Consider the following 20,846-nt stretch of genomic DNA (forward strand, 5'->3'; position numbering starts at 1 on the left):
ACTGCTTTCCAGATTGGTTGCACCAATTTGCAGTCCCACCAAGAATGTATGAATGTGCCTTTTCCCTCATATGAATCAGTTTATGGCAAAAGTGATGGGATGTCACTTCTGAGTTAGGTTACAAAAGACTGACTTCCTTCTTGCTTGCTCACTCTGAGGAAGCAACCCTATGAAGAGACCCATGTGACAAGGAGCTAAAGGAGACCTCTGGCCAACACCCATTCAGGCTAATGTGGAAAAAAGTCTCCACCACAATCTTAAATTAAGCTGACTGAAGCCCCAGCTGGCACTGTTACAGGACAGATTACAGTATGATTAATGAGAGCCTCTGAAAACAGAACCCCCAGGTAACCTGCTTCCAAATTCCTGAATATTAGAAACTGTGTGAGTTAATACCTTTATTGGAAGCTGCTGAGATTTGGGGTAATTTGCTTTAGATAACATACATGCGTGTAAGAAAGTGAAAGTTCATGAACTATCTCTACCAAAAGAAGACAAATATTTTTTAAAAGTATTTGGCTCATATTTTTGATAGGCCCTGAACCTACGATATATGGAGCCATTTTTAGAGTTCTTTTCAAACAAAATTTTTTTTCCTTTGTCTCAAGGGTGAACTCCAGAATTCCACTAAGTTAAGAATAATGATAGCTACCCTTTATTTAGTTCCTATTGCATTCTGGGGAGTTGGTGAACTTGCATTACGGTTCACAAACAGGGAACCTGAAGCTCAGACAGGTTGGTACTCTATCTTAAGACCCCCAGTAAAAGGAAGAACGAGGTATGTATTCTGAAGCCCTATGTCTTCCCACTACATTATTATGGACTCCTTAATAGTGATCCTTATAACTTTAAATGAAAGTACACCATAGTTCTTGACTTAATTGCAGAGGTTCATTCATTCTTTGAAATTAAAAAGTTAAAGTAGATTTCGCGTGAGAGACAGGACAATTTTTCTTGATCTCCACCAGGAAGAGACCAGGACTCTGGATGAGCCCAGGACCCGCTCACCCTCCCCTTATATACTGACAAGAATTCGGCCAGCATTCCAGCATCTAGGACTCTGAACAAAATCTTTGTTCTGGTTTCCAATAGAGCCCAGCGCAGCTACAGCTAGGCGAAGAAGTGAACCACGGGACCGAATTGAAACCAACGCTGGTTCTCGGGGAGGCAGGGGAGAGACTGAGCAGCTCGGGACCGGAAGTTATCTTTGCCCTGACAAAAAATGGCGGCCGTGGCGCCTCTCGCCCACCTGCCATAGCCAATGGAACCCCGACGCTCTACTGACTCACACCTGCGACCTGCGGCACTACGTTGCATGATGCAACTCTGGAGTCAAGGAAGCCTTTCGCGCACGTTGGGGTGACTGGGCGGTGGCGGCGTTGGGACCATGTCCTTGGAAGTGACCAGGGCGACTGCAGGGATGGTGCTAGGTGAGTGAGGGGCGGTGTGTGGCGCCAGGCTCCCTGCTTGGCGAGGAATGCCAGGGCTGACTTTAGTGCCTGGCGCAGGGTGGCCGCTCCTCAAATAATTGCGGAACGACTGGAGGGAAGGAGGGAGAGAGGATGGGGCCTGCACCCTCGCTGGACCGGGTCGCGTTGGGCCAGACCGCGCACCCCCGGGCCCTGAGTGCCCCGGGGTTGCCGTGGCGGCGGCGGCCGGCGCTGCAGCGCCACGGAAATCCCGAGATTCCATTGAGATCTCGTCGCTGTGAGAGGCTCAGACATAATGAGGTTCCCAGATAGAAATTTTTCCAAGGGGATCTTCAGGAAAGGAGTAAGAATTTTAATTCCCTTCCCAATAGCCCCATGTACTGAGATTTCTAATAAGAAAAAGGGGAGGGGTGATCTGAGATGTCGCTAATGTCTCAAGGAGGCTTCTACCTTATGCATTTTGTATAACTTAGGAGCTTCCATTTCTTTGAAAGACCATAGTGGACTGCTGTGCTTTTTAATTTTTCCCCCCATCTGCATATCAATACTGGGGTGTTTATTTCGCCCTCAGTACAGCCCCAGGGAGATAGATGTCGTTTTTTCTCATTTTATAGAGATAGAAGTTGAGAAAGGTTAAGTAAATTCCCCAGAGTAACTCTGGCTTTTAAGGCACAATGTCCAAGATCCAGTCTAGGTTTGGCCAACTTCAAAGCCTTTTCTTTATTACTCAGGTAAATGGAAGTGGTAACACAAGTTAAAATGACCCAAAGTTTCATTTTGAAAAGATAAATTTGTAACACGTTTTTAGGAGGCAAATATCCTTGAAATAGGGTGTTGGAGAATAATTGTGATACTAATTTCTTTCTGACTGTTAAGTTTTGCCAGTCATGTGCTTGTTCTGTTTAAAGAGTTGAAAAATGAATGAAGTAGTTACATAGTCAAGTGGCAAGGTTATTGGCCAAGCAAATAACTTACTCTCCTTTTATAAAACAGCAGAGCTGTATGTCTCAGATCGAGAGGGAAATGATGCCACGGGAGATGGAACCAAAGAGAAGCCATTTAAAACAGGCCTAAAGGTAGAGTCTCTTCTCATTAGGAAAATGACTCTTCATTTGTTAGTGGCTTATATAAATTATTATGTGACTTGCCAAGAATTTATTTCAAGCTCTAGGTTGTTTTGTGAGATAGAGTTTGTAAGTCATCTTCATTGCTGTAACCAAAATACCTAACATAAACAATTTCAAGGAGGAAAGATTTATTTTTGGCTCACTGTTTCTCAGAGACTTTTTATTTTTTTAAACTTTTTAATTTTTTTGCAGTGATGGGATCCAACCCAAGGGCTCACACTGGCCAGGCAAGCACCTTACCACTGAGCCACATCCCCAGCAATTGTAGAAGTTTAGTTCATGGTCAGTTGACTTCATTGCTTTGAGACTGATATGAGGCAGAACATCATTGAGGAAAGCACAGGAAAGCCACTTAGCTCATGGCAGCCAGAAAACAGGGAGAGGAAGGGACCATGAACAAGGTTAGTCCCCAAGGGCCCACTCTAAGGACCCATTTTATCAAATAAGGTTCCACCTCCTACATTTTCCACAACTTCCCGATAGTCCATTCAAATTATGAATCCATCAGTGGATTAATCCAGTGATGAAGTCAGAACTCTCTTGTCCAATCACGTTCCAAAAGCTCCACCTCTGAAAATCACTGCATAGGGGACCAAGCCTTCGACACACGAACCTTTGGGACATTCCAGTTCTAAATCATAACAGGGTCTCACTATGTTGCCCAGCCTGGCCCTGGGATCAAGATGACCTGCTTCAGCCTCCCAAGTTTCTGAGATTGTAGGTACATGCCACTATGTCTCATTAAAGCACCAGGTTTTGAAGGGATTTTTCAAAAGAGGGGAAATATGGTAGAACGTATACAGATATATGTCTTTAAAAGTGTTAGATAATCAAGGCCAGGTATGGTGGCACATGCCTGTAATCCCAGCTACTCAGGATACTGAGGCAGGAAGATGGCAAGTTCAAGGCTAGCCTTGTCAGTTTAGCAAGACCCTATCTTAAAAAATACGAAGGGCTGGTGGTATAGATCAGTGCTAGACACCCCCTGGGTTCAGTCCCTCTCACTGCAAAACAAAAGTATTAGATGATCAAAGCCTAAATTCTTTTTTTTTAATATTTATTTTTTAGTTATATGGACACAATATCTTTATCTTATATTTATGTGGTGCTGAGAATCGAACCTAGTGCCTCATGCATGTTAGGCGAGTGCTCTATCTCTGAGCCACAACTCCAGACCCAAATCCTAAATTCTTTTGAACATTTAAAATAAGTTTCTTCCTTTCTTTTTTTTTTTTTTTTTTTTACCACAAGGCATTGCATGTTGGAAGTTTTCTCTCTAATAACTCAGGTTGCCAGTTTTTCTAAGAATGAGAAACACCTTTCCTCAGTCACACTGAGCTCATATCCGGATGGCTTTTTGGTGAATTTTCCACAATCCTGACTATTTTCTGGAGCCTTGAGACTCAAAGCCCTGATTTATATAAACACATCAAGAATGGACTCATTTCTCAGAGCAGCCTTGTAGATCTGAAGTTTGAAAATGGATTACCAGTTTATTGACCTTCTGTTAGATTCCCATGCATTTGGCACATTCTCTCTAAGCAGATTTTTTTGAAAGCCAAATAGTGTCAAAGTGTTTCTTCTAGAGCTAGGACTCACGGTATGCATATTAGGTAACAAATAGCATCAGGTTAAGGTGTGATCCAAAACATCCCTCTTAGATCATCATGTACATGTCTGTTCAGTGGAAAGCTAGGATCTGTCACCTATGACTGCCACATAATGGAAATGGTTAAACACTTTCCCCTTGGGCAAGCACTGTACATTCATACTTGGCCAATTCCCCTTCTTGTTAACTGTATTACATTTAGTTGTTATCAAATTCTCCTAGACTGGAAGCATTCTCTGATAAGTTAGACCATTTGGTAATGCTTTAGTGTGTCACATATGGGTCTTGCTTTTTAACTCTTAGAAATCTTTCTCTCCTTTCTGGGTTATTGGGATGTTTCCTGGTGGTTTCCCCAAACTGAAAATACTTGTTTAGGTAAACCTCATGACACCATTAGCATATTGTGCCATTCTGATTTGGGGAATAACAATTTGGCCCTTTCATTTTCATTGATATAAAAAGAGGGAACAGTACAGACTATCTGATTGTGAGTGAAGTCTGGATGTTCCACAAATGCAGTCTTGCACTATTTAAACCACTGGGATAGAGTGTACTTAACACACTAAGATAATCATGATGACACTTGGCAGCATGATCTTTTGGGACCACAGTTGGAGGACGGCTCATTATTGACTAAAACATCATTATGTAGCACATGACTGTATTCCTGTTAACTTCTGTTAAAAAGATGGACTTTCATCTATGTTTTCAAAAGATCCAAGTTCCTTTCTACTCTGCAGCAGTCATTGTTTTGGGACTAATGTCCATTTAGAAAAGGTCAGTTTTTTTAAGCTTCAGATCTTGCCATCAGGGATTAGTTCATTGTAATTCCTGTTTAACTTATTAACTTGAGAAATTTTGAAAGAAAAAATGAAGCAGATTGTAAAATATTCATTTTTATATTCAGTTAACTTTTTTTAAAAAAACTATCACATAAAATGATGTATAATAAACAAATCTACATGCAGGAATTTTTTAGCCATTTGTGAACTTTGTCATTATGTTGTTATTTTATTGAAAGAATTTTTAAAATCTCTTACCTGATTCTCAGATTTCTTGCAGAGTACTAACCTTGTAGGTGTCATCTGCAGTTGGCTTTTGCTCTTGGTGGTCTTTTCTCTTGTCAGCATATGTGTGTTGGTCCCTATAGTCACTGCAGATCTTCTGCTTGTACCGGGAGCTGTGTGCTGCCAACTGAGCTTGCTGGGATTGTTTGTGGAAGGACTTAATGGCTTCTACTAGAGCAAAGTGCTTCTTAGTGCATTCAGCTAGTTGCTGTTATATCAGCTTTCAGCTCTTGGGGTCTTTATGCTGTCTTGGCTCTTGAATATGTTATAGATTGTTAAAGTTGTCTCATAATTAAGGGGTTATTTTAAATATTGTGCAACGTTAAAGAAATTCATTTTTTTCTCTTTCTCTCTCAGGCTTTGATGACAGTAGGAAAAGAACCATTTCCTACCATTTATGTAGATTCACAAAAAGAAAATGAGGTAGGACGAATCAAAAAGTTTAGTTATATTTTGTGAATAAGTTTTCATCAAGACATAGAGATCTTGAAAAATTACGTATCTCTTTTTCTTTCTAGAGGTGGGACATTATTTCTAAATCACAGATGAAGAACATTAGGAAAATGTGGCATAGGGAACAAATGAAGAGTGAATCCCGAGAGAAGAAAGAGGTGATTAATATATTTACCGCTGTGTGCATTGTATTTATTTTTTATTGTATTTGGAGATAGGATCTTTATATTTTATTTTCTTATCATTGCATTACAATTATGGATAATAGGTTGATTATGGGCATATTCATACAGGCACATAACATAATCTGATCATTCTCCTTCCCATGTGCCTTCCCTTTTCCTCCCCTTCTTCCTCCCCAGTCAGCTTGCTTTACTCCACTGATCTCTCTTCCGTTATCACTGTGTACATTTTTAAAGCAAACATTCTGGAAACCATTTTAACCAGTTGCTTTGTTTTTAAAATTAGGCAGAAGATAATTTGCGAAGAGAAAAGAACCTCGAAGAAGCAAAGAAGATTACCATTAAAAATGATCCCAGTCTGCCAGAGCCACAATGTGTAAGTGTGTATGTCATTTTCAGTGTCATGGACTTAGCAACTTTATATCATTATTTCTGGGTTTGAGGGGCATGACACATTTGTTCCTTCACATTGTTTGTTTTTCCTTTTAGAAAGGATGGGGAGAATGTTTTAGAATTATAAGACAGGGGTTCATTTTAATATAGAGTTTAGTAATTGCATGTTGAACAAATTCTGTGCTGTGTGGTGTTGGTCAAATGATTTTACCTTCTCTAGTATCAGTTTCTTCACCATCAAATGTGGAGGTGGATTTTTTTTTTTTTTTTTTTTTTTTTTAATAATACTGCATCAGGGCCTCACACATGCTAGGAAAAGCACTGTATCACTGAGGTTCACTCTCAACCTGAAAATCCATGAATTTTTAAATAGATAAAAATTATTTGTGGGGGCTGGGCTGGGGCTCAGTGGTAGCACACTTGCCTGACATGTGTGAGGCCCTGGATTCAATTCTCAGTACCATATAAAAGTAAATAAATAAAATAAAAAGGTCTGTCAACAACTTAAAAAAAAAGTGTTTGTGATTCTGTGAAATTGTGTTCACTCTTCTGGTTCCCCTATTCTTTCTGAAACCCAGATTATTGGATTATGAATGGACATGCTGAATTCTCCTACTTCCTAACCGATGGAATTGTTTATTTTACCATATTAACCATTTTCATCGTTTACTCGTCTCTCTCCTTCATCTTTCAAACAAAAAGCCTTGGTTAGCTTCAAGTCCCAGCACCGGAAAAGGCACTGGTAGGCTAGGATTGTTGCAATACTGGGAATCAGGTGCTCCACTTAGGAAAAAGAGAATTCATTTATTACCTGATTTTCTGTAGCAGTGAAATCTTTCTGGTTGTCTTTATGGCCATATTTGCCCTAAAGTGTTAAAACAGTCACAAATAATGCAAAATTAGAGTGAGTCACGCTACTACAGTTTGAACCCAAACATTTCACCATGTTGGGATGGTGAAAGAAAAAAAAAATCCAAGTATTTTTTTAGTGTCCGCTTAGTATTAGTGGAAATGTTGGTATGTGATAAATGACATGATCGAATATTTTTTATTTTCATTTGACAGGTGAAGATTCATGCATTAGAAGGATACAGAGGCCAGAGAGTAAAGGTTTTTGGCTGGGTCCATAGGCTGCGTAGGCAAGGTAAATGATCACTTTTCTTTTTCTCTTTTTAATTTTAAATAATACTGATCTCAGATGAAGAACATAAAAATATTTACTTGGGTTTGTTTACAGCTCTTTTTCTTTTTCCTGGTGTGCTGACTTTTTAAAGGATGTAGTAATTTATAGCCTATTTTTTTTTTTCCGAATTACTGCTGCCATTGAAAGTTTAAATATTACTTAAATATTATTTTAACTCTTAGCAACCATAGTGATCAGGAGGTAGCCAGTAAATTCTTGTTCAATTGAACTTTGATTATTTAATGAAAAGCAGGAAATATGTTATAGGAAAGTCAGATCCTATTCTGAAATTTGGCAGTAGGTTTACTTTTATAACTAGTATCTTTGCAGTCTGTTTTTCCTTTCGTCCTGATGTTTTGTTTTCTCTTTCTGTTATTTTATAACTTGTATTTTTTTACTATCATGATCAAACCTTTCATAAAAATAAATTGGGCATGAATTTAAATTTCTCTTAAGCAACATGCACTTCCCACTGAGTACACAGGGTGAATAAGTTATAATCTCTTAGCTTATTTCCTACCATCTTGTTATTCCATGGTGATGTGAATAATGATAATCACATAATATTTAAAGGTATAGTGCAGTGAAAATAAAATGCTTTATAAATAAAGGGGCATGTTACTGGTGTGTATTTCAAAGGAAATGGGCTATATGGGAGGATTGAACTTCCAATACTTAATCTTGATGTTTCTAAGATGTAAGATCAAATTATGAAAAAGTACTTTCTAGTCTCTAGTCTGGCTAAATTTTCTGTATTTCATTTTAGGAAAGAATTTAATGTTCCTGGTGTTGCGGGATGGTACGGGTTATCTTCAGTGTGTCTTGTCGGATGAATTGGTACATTTTTTTTTTAATTAATAATGGAAAATTAGACTTTTTTCTAGGAGGTTCCTTTATTGTTATTTTGGGGGATTTTAGGATCTATGTACATATTTTAAACTATTATTTTCACAATGGATACGTTTGTCAAAACATCACATACATCATTAAAAGAAAAAAATTATTTGTTAATTGTAATTTAATAAGGTGGGGGGTGAATTTTGTTTTGTAAAATTACCAACACATTAAAAAAAAAAATAGAACAACCTAAGTAACCCCATCACCAGCTTTAGTAACTACCAGTTTTTGGCTAATCCTGGTATGATATTGCTCCCTCAGACTTTATATTATTTTATTCATATATGCCTCTGAATCATCTCTAAGAAAAAAATACTATTTTTAGGTAGTTACCATTATCATCTCCCCCTAAATTACCACAACTTCTAAATGTTATCCAATATCCTATCAGATTCTCCCAATTGATTTAATAATGACATTATAGTTGGTTGATTTCAGAATCCAGACAAGATCTCCATCTTATATCTGGTTGATATGACTCTAAAAATCTCTCTTTTATCTATAACAGTGCCCTCATTTTCATTCTCCTCTTTTCTCCCCCAATTTATTTGTTGGGAAAAACATGACAAATTATCCCTTAGAACTTCTCACATTTTGGATTTGGTTGATTGCATCCTGTGGTATCATTTAATATATTCCTTTGTTTTCTGTATATTTTATGGGGGGAGGTCTGATTAAGTTAAAAAGTGCCCAGCCTGACCTTGAACTTCCAGTCCCCTTGCCTCAGTTTCCTGGGATCATAGGCATGACCCACCATGCCTGCTTTCCCCATCACTTTTCTCCAAATAACTCTAGCAAGTATTGATCATCATAGTGTATATGGTGTTTTTTTGTGGATTTTTTTTTTTTTTTTTTTTTAATTTAAAGATAGGGTCTCACTAAATTGCTGAGGCTGGCTTTGAATTTTCGATCCTCCTGCCTCAGGGCACCCACCACCCCCTGCAAGTTCCTAGAATTACAGGCATGTGCTACTGTGCCCAGCTTGCTTTTGTGTGTTTATTTTTTGCAGGGATACTCTACCATAGAGCTACATTCCCAAACAACTTTTTTTTTTTTTTTGGTACCAGGGATTGAACTCAGAGGCACTCACATCCCCAGCCCTATTTTGTATTTATTTAGAGACAAGGTTTCACTAAGTTGCTTAGCACCTTGCTTTTGCTGAAGCTGGCTTTGAACTCTCGATCTTCCTGTCTCAGCCTCCCAAAGCCGCTGGGATTACAGGTGTGCACCACCGTGCCTGGCTTTTTAAATTTTGAGAAAGTTATGCTAAATTGCTGACGCTGGCCATGAACTTGGAATCCTTCTGCCTCAGTCTCAAGGCATTTGGATTACGGGTGTGCCCTATTGCACCTGGTAGCCTGTTTATTGTTTGAATAGTCAGGATTTGAGGAAAATAAAAAAAGAACTGTAATATATTTTTAAGAAATGTGGACGCTATGACATCAGGTGATAAGATTTTTTTGTGTGTGTGGTGCTGGGGATTGAACCCAGGGTCTTATGCAAGGTGGTAAGATCTTGCGGGGCAAACACTGTGTATGTTGTTCATTGTTGATAGAAACATTTGGCATGTGGCTTTGTTGAAAGTTTAAGTTAAAATTTGCCCAGCCTGACCTTGAATAAAGAGCTATTCTTTATTCAGATTTAAAAAATCAATGGCAGTCTTATTTCCTTTTTACCAGTATTTGACCATATAACTTGGTCATAAATAATCCTCTTAACTTTATATATTTTAGAATATTTCTATTCATATAACTTGTTTGTAAGTAATCCTTTTAATTGTATATTTTAGTGTATTTAATAACCACACAAATAACTTAATTTTGAACTTTGATCTTTTTACAGTGTCAGTGTTACAATGGAGTAGTTTTGTCTACTGAGAGTAGTGTTGCTGTATATGGAATGCTAAATCTTACTCCAAAGGGCAAGCAGGTAAGTAGATTAAACTGTCCTCACTGGTTGAGTGAATAGGTGTCTTTTTTTGTACTTTGGGATTTGGCATGTAAGTAGCCAAATGTGAAGCACTTGTAAATTTAGTGTACCTTGTTTTTCCAATGAAATGTATAAACTACATAATTTGTCTCAGTCTTTTTTCTGTTCCTATAATAGAATACCACAAACTGCATAAGTTATAAAGAAAAACATTATTTCTGGAGGCTGGGATGTCCAAGATTGAGGACTGCTTCTGGAGAGGGCCTTCTTGTAGTGTCACAACACGGTGGAAAGCCTCCCATGGTCAGAGAACATATACCAGATAGAAATCAATATGGGGCTGAACTCACTTTCATAACTAACAAGTAACCCACTTCCAAGATAATCCATCAGTGGATTAATGGCATTAATCTGATGCGGGCAGAGTCCTCATGACCTAAACACCTCCCAACACCGTTACGATGGTAATTAAATGCCATTGTGACTTTTGGAGGAAACAAACTTTATAACTTGGCACAACTTGTTTGATAAGAATAATTCAGAAATTTCCAACCTTACAGAATACTGAAGTGATCTACACATGCTGTGGATGTATTCATAACTTTTCAACTAGACGAAAATAAAAACCTATCCCAAAATTTTCAGAAAAGAACAATAATCTAAACCTACAACTTTCTGGTCAGAATTTGAAAGCCTGTTTTCAAAAAGTCGTATAATTGGGCTGAGGTTGTGGCTCAGTGGTAGAGCACTTTCCTAGCATATGGAGAAGCACTGGGTTACATCCCAGCACCACATAAAAATAAACAAAATAAAATAAAGGTACTGTGTCCATCTACAACTAAAAAATATATTTTAAAAAAATATAAATAAATTTTAAAAAGTCATATAATTGATATTCAGAGAATTATTTGTTCTTTAGCCAAAGGGCACATAACCTATTTCAGTTACATTTACTTCTTGATAATTATAGTTCACATAATTACAGTTACCCTTTTTGATTAGGAAGGAAAATAGAAAGATGAAATATATTAGCCACAAGAGGGAACAAACAGTCCTACTAACTAGAAATGTTGGTAAGGTATGCCATGGAGTTCATACAAAAGAGCCTGCAATAAAAATGAATATCGAATTCAAGCTCATTGAGTTTTCTTAGAAGGGATGGGACTGTAAAATGAGGTAGTTGTCATGTTGTTACTTGCTGTCCAGTGTTTGGCTCCAAGGTAATTGAAAATTTCATGATATGTGACTTTTAGAATGAATTACTTTAAATGAAATTATTAGGGAGAATTCTAATTTTTAATATGTATATTAAAAAGGTTAACCGTTTTTAGTAAAATGTTTCCATTTTAGGAATGTTTACATGGTTTCTTAGTCTGAAATAATATTTCATAATAATAATAAGTAGTTTTGTGTGTGTGTGTTAATAGAAATTTTGGTTTTGTTTTTAACTTTGCATTTAAGTTTTTCAGTGTGAATAGATATGTTAATTTGTTATTAGGCAAAGGCTGGAAAGAGACACCAAATGTTAATAGTAGTTAATAGTTACTCAAGGTCATAAGATTATAATAGTTTATTTTCTAGTTTGTGCCTTTTCATTTAAAAAGAAAGTGTGGCTATGTGTGTGTGTATTTACTCTGAAGAAATAGTAAATGAAAAACTATCAATATAAAATTGAATTATTGAGTCTTCACTTTTAGAAGAAAATGTTACTAATCTTGGAAGTTCTTAGAAATATCAGCTTACATTTACCTGCACGCCTGTATTCCCAGCTACTCAGGAGCCTGAAGCAAGAGAATTGCAAGTTCAAGGCTAGCAAGATCCTGTCTCAAAGTACAATTAAAAAAGGACAGGGAATGTCACTCAGTGGTAAAGCAAAAGGAAAATGAAACAAATCAGCTTACCAAAAATTTGGACATAAAGTAAAATACTGTTAATTTTTTGTTTCCTTCTCCTTCCCTGTTTCTTCCTACTCTACCTTTTAAAAATGTAGGCTCCAGGGGGCCATGAGCTGAGTTGTGACTTCTGGGAACTTATGGGGTTGGCCCCTGCTGGAGGAGCAGATAACTTAATCAATGAAGAATCTGATGTCGATGTCCAGCTGAACAATAGGCATATGATGATCCGAGGAGAAAATATGTCCAAAATCCTAAAAGCACGTTCCATAATCACCAGATGCTTCAGAGATCACTTCTTTGATAGGGGGTACTGTGAAGTAAGTGTGTGATGGTCATCTTTTGCAGATAGTACCTCTTTGCCATTTTGTGGCGAACAGTAGTGCTCAGGACAGACCTACATTTCCTCCTTCCATGCAAATAGGTTACTCCTCCAACGTTGGTGCAGACGCAGGTAGAAGGTGGTGCCACGCTCTTCAAGCTTGACTATTTCGGGGAAGAGGCATTTTTGACTCAGTCCTCTCAGTTGTACCTGGAGACCTGCCTTCCATCCTTGGGAGATGTTTTTTGTATTGCACAGTCATACAGAGCAGAACAATCCAGAACACGAAGGCACCTGGCTGAGTATGCAGTTGTCTTTTTGGTTTTATTTATATTTAGAAAATATCTTCAGAAAAGAAATCTCTGTGTTGGTAAATGATGTCTGTGTGAAAAAAATCTGGTGGCTTATGAGGATAATGTAAGAACATGTTAAGTTTTGCCTCTTAGGCTACAGCTAAAATCTGTTTTTTCACTTTTCCTTGAGCTTTTACATATTAAGGAAGAAAAAAAGGAATCTCTACTTGAGGTAAAGAGGTATTGAAAACGCTAATTGCAGAGTTGAGAATTGGTTAGTAGTGTTGGAATTTTACCTTTCTGGATAGTTTCTGAGTGTTAAAATATTTACTTGAGAAAAATTTAGTGTTAAAAAAAAGAAAAACAAAAAACTCTGAGTGTCTTGTCCTTCAGGTACGCTCATGTGGAAGCTGAGTGCCCTTTCCTGACCTTTGAGGATCTCCTGAACAGATTGGAGGACTTGGTTTGTGATGTGGTAGATAGAGTCTTAAAATCACCAGCAGCAAGCATAGTGTATGACCTCAACCCGGTAGGTGAAGTGTTTTATGAAGGTAAACAAATCATAATCCTTTGTTGGAAGACAATGAGTCTTCCTGGATTTTTGTAGATTTTATGGCTTGGCAAGCTGAAATAAGTGACTAATAATTTGAAGACAAAATTCAATATTAATCATTGTTTGTAATTTTATAATATTTTTATGTGTATACGGAGGTTCATACATGTTTCTATTTTAGGAATGTTTACATGGTTTCTTAGTCTGAAATAATATTTCATAATAATAAGTAGTTTTTTGTTTTTTATTAGTTGTTCAAAACATTACAAAGTTCTTGACACATCATATTTCATACATTTGATTCAAGCGGATTATGAACTCCCATTTTTATCCTATAATAATAAGTAGTTTTATGTGTGTTTTGTTAGAAATTTTGGTTTTGTTAGTTTCTTTATGTACTCCGTATTTTACTTTTCTCCTGTAGAACTTTAAACCCCCTAAACGGCCTTTCAAACGGATGAACTACTCAGATGCTATTGTGTGGCTAAAAGAACACAATGTAAAGAAAGAAGATGGGACTTTCTATGAATTTGGAGAAGTATGTATTCCTTTCTCATCGTTCTTTCTAAGGTAGTAGTGTGCTGAAGTGGATTGCAGTTGCTGCTAAATTAACTAGTAATGTGGAGGGAATCTGCTTGTCCTCAAATAAATGATAATAACAGAGCCTGCTTCTTGGATTGTCTGCAGGTTCATTGTAGAGTGGGCCTTAGAACAGTGCCTTTTTTGTAGTACGCCACAAATAACTAGCAAGTTTTTAGCCTTCCTTCACATATCATCCTTTGTCTCCCCATGATCATTCCTCAGCCTCTATGTAAAAACTCTACTCATAATCCACTAGCCTGGCAGAAGTGGTCTAGAAAATTATGAAGCCTTTGAAATTAAATGCAATATGTTGGTATGTGTATAAATTTGTTTTTCTGGCATTTCCAAAAGGAATTCATTCATTCCTTCCAAAACAGATTTACAACTCCTTCCCATGGAAGGAGATTCAAAAAGAAGAGAGCCATTGTTTAAGATGCAAAACTGAGAGAGAAGGCCTTGGTGGAGACGCTTTCAGTACACAGGTTTAGCCTAGTAATCTCCCTCCCAGCATGCCTTGGGAGTGTGGGTTGGCAACAGTGTTCCAGGCCTTAGTTTCCGTGTAATTGTCCTTACATAATATTTGCAGATCTAGTTGTTTCACAAGTGAAATGTGAGTAGCTGCTACCAACTAGTTTTGTTTTGATTTTTAGAAGGAATTTATACAGAGGATAAAGAGTATACTATCTCTATAAATCACCCTATCTTGGGACTTTGGTTTGTTATGTAATAGCACAATTTTGAACTGAAATCTTGAGTGATTTGTATACCTAGTGCTTAACAGCATTATTGAATAGAAAGAATACAAGCTGTAGAGTCAGAACATGTCCATCTCCTACGTGGGCTTAACTCTTGCCTCCGCTCTGATCTGTTGTACAGCTGAAGGCCATTGACCCCGTCTGATTCTTCTCTCCTATAGAGGCAATGTCCTCTTGTCAAGATTGTGGGAACTAAATAAGCTAAATGTCTAGCAGGGTCCCTGGCACAGGGACCATGTCAGCTTGTATTGTACATTGCTCTCATCACATACACACAAGGGCACTAGAATATATAAATGGTTTTCAGGCTTTTCAGGTGTGCAGTAAGACCCCACACCTCCTAATTTAATGTTACACAGATCCCCAGAATGAAAAGTAGCACAAGCTAAGAGACCAGCACTCTCCCGCTCATCTTATCCCCTTTGGCACCTCAGAGGGCCTGGGGCTCCAGCGACTGGAGCTGAAACAGCTATGCCAGGTGATTGCTCAGCTTTCTTTCTGATTTAATATTAAACAAACCAGTGAGTCTTGTTCAAATCTCAGTCAGTTTTTAGAAGGATAAGAGTTTTCAATTTTAACTTGAAAACTCTGGTTTACTGAGGATGTTTTAAGAGAAATAGTCACTTGGTTCATCATCTTTTTTCTTGGCTAACTATTCCAGATGTGATAGCATTTTAGGGGGGTGGGGGTACTGGGGATCAAATTCAGGGGCACTCAACCCCTGAGCCACATTATCAGCCCTGTTTTGTATTTAATTTAGAGACAGGGTCTCACTGAGTTGCTTAGTACCTCGCTTTTGCTGAGGCTGGCTTTGAATTTGCAATCCTCCTGCCTCAGCCTCCTGAGTTGCTGGGATCACAGGCAGCTGTGATAGCACTTATAAAGTTTATATTGTTTGTCTTATGATGTTTTACTACTATTGAAGGTATAACTTTATAATAGGAAAGGAGTTCAGATAATAGGATAATTTAAAGATTAGTGTCATTAATAATGTACTCTGTGGAGGTCAGTGGTATTGTGGAGCATTGACAGATTACCTTCTACTTTATGAGATTAAGTAGACCATGACTTTAGAACTTGGTAAACTGGCCACTGAGAAAATAACTGAGCAGAATCTAGTCACAGCTTAGAGACTTTTGTTTGTTGGTGAGGCAGGATTTGTTCCTCAAGCTGAGACATAATAAAGGAGAAGGCACATCTTTTTATGGTTTATTTAATAATTGTGTGAATCTATAAAATGTTTATTTCTTTTTTGAAAGAAATTGCTTCTTATGTGGATGTGTTGGTGTTTATCTCCATTGTATTGTGTGCATAAGAGGAAGGGCTGTGCAGAGGGAAAGAGCTGCTTCTCTCTTGTTGCATTTCAAGTTGTAAATGTTAATGAAGTCTTTTTAACCTCAGGACATCCCAGAAGCTCCTGAGAGACTGATGACAGACACCATTAATGAACCAATCTTACTGTGTCGATTTCCTGTGGAGATCAAGTCCTTCTACATGCAGCGATGTCCTGAGGATTCCCGCCTTACTGAATCTGTTAGTTTGTGATTCAGAGATTATTAGAATTATGGTTTTTAAGGGAGTGGGGACTGTCCTTTGGAATAAGGAACTACTTGGGGCAAATATTTGTAAATCTAGAATGATAGTAATACTTGTTCATTTCCTCCCCTGATTGGGGTTAACATGCTTCATCAGGGAATTTGAATAATATTTGAATTTTGCATGATTATTGTGCTTCTTTTAACTATAGGAGGTTAATTGTAGTTTTTATTCAAGCCTCACAGCAAAGCCATGTAATTGTGTATTTTATTTTTCCTTGTATTTAAAGGTTGATGTGTTGATGCCCAATGTTGGTGAGATTGTGGGAGGCTCAATGCGTATCTGGGATAGTGAAGAAATTCTGGAAGGTTATAAAAGGGAAGGGATTGACCCCACTCCTTATTACTGGTACACGGATCAGGTAAAAGCAATTTTTTTAAAGTCTTTAATTTTTTTCATTGTAATAGTTCTGTATACACTGAAATTTTTGAAAGGAGAAAATTCCAGGTGGTACTTGGTGTTTGAATGAGTTATATTTAGTTTCATGGTATAATAATGTTGCATGTAAATGTTGCCATTTTTGTCTTTTACCAAATTATATGTTAATTTTCATTTGAAAATAACATTAATTTCCATTTGGAAATGGCCTTACTCATTGCTACTGAGTTTTAAAAATATATTATTAGAAATTTCCAATTTCTAGTACTTTCATTTTCTTCTGATAAATGGAGATGCTTAGTTCAGAGGCTGAAATTTCTTCTTTCCAGAGCGCTGCTTAATGTCTGATTTATTTTTCATTTGAATTATTTCTTTCAATGTATGTAGTTTATGAAGGTGTAAGACTATGGGTTGAATTCTGAACCACAATGAGCTAATTCCTCTATAGTGGAAATTTTAACTTTTTAATATAAAATTTTATTTATTTATTTTTTATTTATTTATTTATTTATTTTTAAGATAAAATTTTAAACTAAGCATTTACTCCTCTCTTGCTTTTGATTTCTTTTTTATTTAACAGAGGAAATATGGTACATGTCCTCATGGAGGATATGGCTTGGGCTTAGAACGATTCCTGACTTGGATTCTGAATAGATATCACATCCGAGATGTATGCTTGTACCCTCGATTTGTCCAGCGCTGTAAGCCATAACTGATTCCTCCTAAAGCATGAAGAAAAGATGGTCATGAAAGGAACAGACTGCCTCATTAAAAAGGAACAAAATGCCAGATTATCCCATGTTTATTCCATTGGGGTATAGCTTTCTGTTTTTTATTCCCAGCTACCATAAAACCATAAAAAGTAGTTCACATTATTTGAATATCAGGGGACATTGATATCAGAAAAAATATCCACTACAAAGTCTGGGGAAAATATGTGGCATGTAACTGTAGTTATGGATACAATTCGGCATTTTATCCAGTTATAGCAATTGTGTTAAATATGCCATACATAATTAAATAGTTTTTAATTATCGTGTAAGGTATCCTAAAAAATATTTTTAAAGCTTAATCTTTCTGTACTTTTAAATGTAACTGGAATTCTTTAATTTGTATCATTTTATTGTATCAGTGATTTAAAACACATCTGTGGGGGCAGTTCACAGTGTGGGCATAAAGATTTGCTAGTGTTAGAGTGTACCTCAGCAGTAGATTCTGGAATCTAATGAGTACATTGTTTGACATCAGTTAATCTTTTCTGAATCCACATAGCTGCTTTTAATTTTGAGGCATATGATTTGATATGGAAGAATTTGTAAAAGTGGAATTGCCTTAAAATTTAAAGTGAGCATAATTGTTGGGGAGAAGCGTGGTATTTAAATGATTGACAACATCCTTCATAGCATTAGTTTAAGATAAAGGGGTAGACCGAGCTTCCTTCTTTCCCGGTGATTTTTAAAATTAAAAATATGTTCCAAAAGAATTTGGCAGTTTGAATCGTAACAAAACTGACTGGCTGGTTGAGTCATCCCTCCCATGTCCTTAGAGCTGGTCTGTGTTACCTTACATACTTCATAGCAGGATTACTGAATGGCTTAGAGCAGATTTAGTTAATTTTTCCCTCAAATGCATGCCATGTATTCTCAATAGGCTGTATTTCCCCAGTGATCAATAAATGGAACACTCATTAAAAACTCTTTGCTGGTTTAATTTTCTCAAACTAAACATTACTATCTCACATTAGTTCATATCTTATGCATTTTTAATCTTTTATTTTTTGTGGTGTATATATGTAAAGTTAGATATTCAATGTAGGTATTACTAATGTTATGGTAATTAAAGAGGCCAATTTTTAAAAATTAGATATTTAGGCCCTAGTTAGAACTTTTTTGCCAATTGCCGGGTTTCTGTTCTCGTGACTAAAAGGCTCAGGGGTCACTCCAGTTAAACTGGGCTAACTGGGCTGCACGAAATAACCACAAAGAGACACAAATACCTTTTTCTTTGGGGTTGCTGTGACGGCTTCTCTGACCTTAAGGGTCCCCAGGAAGAGAGAGAGAGCACGCGCTGACCCCTTTTATTGAGGAGAAGCTATTCAAATGAGGCAAGGGGTCAGGTTTCAGGGGGCTGAGTATCTTCATGATGTCCACTGTCAGCAGGTTGACTGACACCTGGGTAGGCCACACCCAAGGGCACAGTAAAAGAAGGGGACACACACAAGGCACTTCCATGGAAGATCTATCCTAAACAGGGCAAGGGGTTATATTACAAAGGAACAGGTGAGCATAGCCTCACCCATGGGGCTGTAGCAAGACATACCCATGGATGAGACACCGACCCTTGCACCCAAGAAGAGTGCCACATTTCTGTGACTGAGAGCCTTAGCACCCAGCCAGGGAGTGTAACTCAAGTCACGTGTTAAAGTTGGCCTCCCATATTTTTGTATCCTTTTTGTGTTAATTTCTGACACTAGATTTTATTCTATGTGTAATTTAAGTGAAAATGGCAGATGGAAATGGGGCATTTGTAGTCTATGTGGCTATATCTTTAAATAAAAAGTACTTGTAAGAAGGTGAATGAGCTCTATTTGGCTTCAACTTGGCAGTTTAATTGAACAGAATTTAAGCAAATAGGTTAGGCTTAGTTAGCCTAAACTTTAATTGTATAAATAGGTTAAGAGTTTTAAAATACTAAAAGAAAGCCAGGATTAGGCAGTGGGTAAGGGAGGAGAGGTCATGGTTACCTCAGGCCATTGAACAGCACACTTCTACGCAGAGATTTCATTTGTTAACTGCGGCAGTTGCTCTGCTCTAAGTGCCACAGATACCATTCCTTGTCCCTGCCATGCACAGCTCACAGACACCCCTGGTTCTGAGTTCTGCTCTCATGGGACTCCTTACTGGACTCTTCATCTTATGGCTCTTTCCAGCTGGAAACTGTTGATGCCCATTCATTTTGGCTCTTGTGTGACAGACATGCCCAAAGTTAGAGACAAGCAAGAGGATGGTACTGTAGCTGTTCAAATTATAGATGGCGCTCAACTTCAGGATGGTTTAATTCATGACTTTTCAGGTTTAATGATGGTGCAAAAGCATCACCAGGCAAACATTCTCTATCATTTTTAATGTAGCCAGTAAATTATAGGAGATGTTTAATAAGCTATGTGTGAGGTGACTTTGCCCAACTATAGACTTATAATGTTAAATATTTTGAGCACAATTAAAGTAAGCTAGGCTGAGCTACTAGTACGGTAGGTGCATTTAGTACTTTTTCAACTTACCATTTTAACTTACGATGGGTTATGGGGGATGTAACCCATCATATCAAGAAATATCAGGACTTATATACCAACTTTACCTCTTTAATGTTCAGCCATTGCTAGCAACCAGGTTTTTCTACCTTGTTCAGCTCTCTTCTACCTTGCTGCCTCTAGCAATTCCTGAACATGTTTAATATATACAGAAGTTCAGTTCTGTCTTAAGCAACCTTGGCTGTACATTGGGATCACTTGGGGACCTTATGGTCCCTGGTGCCTGGGCCTTACCCCAGAACAGTTGAATCTGAATTTCAGGGATAGGGCAGGACATTTTTAAAACATCTCAGGTGAGGATGTCATGGAGTTGATGGTCACTAGTACCTTCCTCCTAAACTTAACCCTCATTACTGTGAGTCCTTAGTGAATGGTTTCATATTAATCATTGTAGCCGAAATAGGAAAACTGAGGTGATGCTGAGAAACTATAATGTTTCAATTATTTTAAACCTTCTTAAAATCAGTTTATTTTATTCAGCCCCTCCAGAAAAAAAGGACAGGGGTCGTGATATTCAGATGCTATAGTTCATAGGCATGTGGAAATTGCTTTCCAGTAAGGTCACTAGAGCTTTCTTGGCTGGGTAGTAGCTTCCTCTGCCCCCATGTCAGTACCTTTAGGTCATTTCCGTGGGCTGGTCATTTTCTTATGCTGAAAAGCCTCCATCTTTCTCATCAGTTGTTACTAGCATAATGATTTGGTAAAGAGCGTTCTCTTTGAAGAGAGAAATTTGATCAGAGATGAAGAGGTTATGTATGTGGGACAGACACTAGTTTCTAGAGTCAAAATCCAGTTTGATTCTGGTATAATTTAGCATACAGGCTCAGAGAGATGGAGGTATTCAAAGTTTTAGCTTATTCTTTAGATATTTACCTCCATTGGTATTGCTGAGTAA

The 20,846-nt window shown here is 37.5% G+C and overlaps 1 protein-coding gene across 2 annotated transcripts; it reads left to right on the forward strand.

Moving 5' to 3' along the window:
- The first annotated feature begins 1,289 nt into the window (after nt 1-1,289).
- On the forward strand, nt 1,290-18,338 carry Nars1 (asparaginyl-tRNA synthetase 1). Of its 2 annotated transcripts, none has more exons than XM_076836815.1 (15): nt 1,290-1,430; nt 2,424-2,506; nt 5,591-5,656; nt 5,752-5,844; nt 6,155-6,244; nt 7,327-7,405; nt 8,211-8,281; nt 10,184-10,270; nt 12,261-12,482; nt 12,587-12,786; nt 13,171-13,306; nt 13,755-13,868; nt 16,069-16,200; nt 16,493-16,624; nt 17,222-18,338. In XM_076836815.1, exons 1-15 carry the CDS (start codon nt 1,388-1,390, stop codon nt 17,351-17,353), a joined length of 1,680 nt encoding a protein of 559 aa, XP_076692930.1. In that variant the 5' UTR covers nt 1,290-1,387; the 3' UTR covers nt 17,354-18,338. The 2 variants fall into 2 exon arrangements, with proteins under 2 accessions (XP_076692930.1, XP_076692931.1); XM_076836816.1 differs by having other exon boundaries at nt 2,427-2,506.
- The last annotated feature ends 2,508 nt before the right edge of the window (nt 18,339-20,846 follow it).

This window comes from Callospermophilus lateralis, chromosome 17 (assembly GCF_048772815.1).
Source record: "Callospermophilus lateralis isolate mCalLat2 chromosome 17, mCalLat2.hap1, whole genome shotgun sequence".
NCBI lineage: Eukaryota > Metazoa > Chordata > Mammalia > Rodentia > Sciuridae > Callospermophilus > Callospermophilus lateralis.

Coding starts and splice junctions, on each gene's coding strand:
- Nars1 (XM_076836815.1), top strand. CDS start 1,388: ATGTCCTTGGAAGTGACCAGGGCGACTGCAGGGATGGTGCTAG. Junction 7,406..8,210: donor CCATAGGCTGCGTAGGCAAG/GTAAATGATCAC, acceptor ATTTCATTTTAG/GAAAGAATTTAATGTTCCTG. Junction 8,282..10,183: donor GTGTCTTGTCGGATGAATTG/GTACATTTTTTT, acceptor ATCTTTTTACAG/TGTCAGTGTTACAATGGAGT.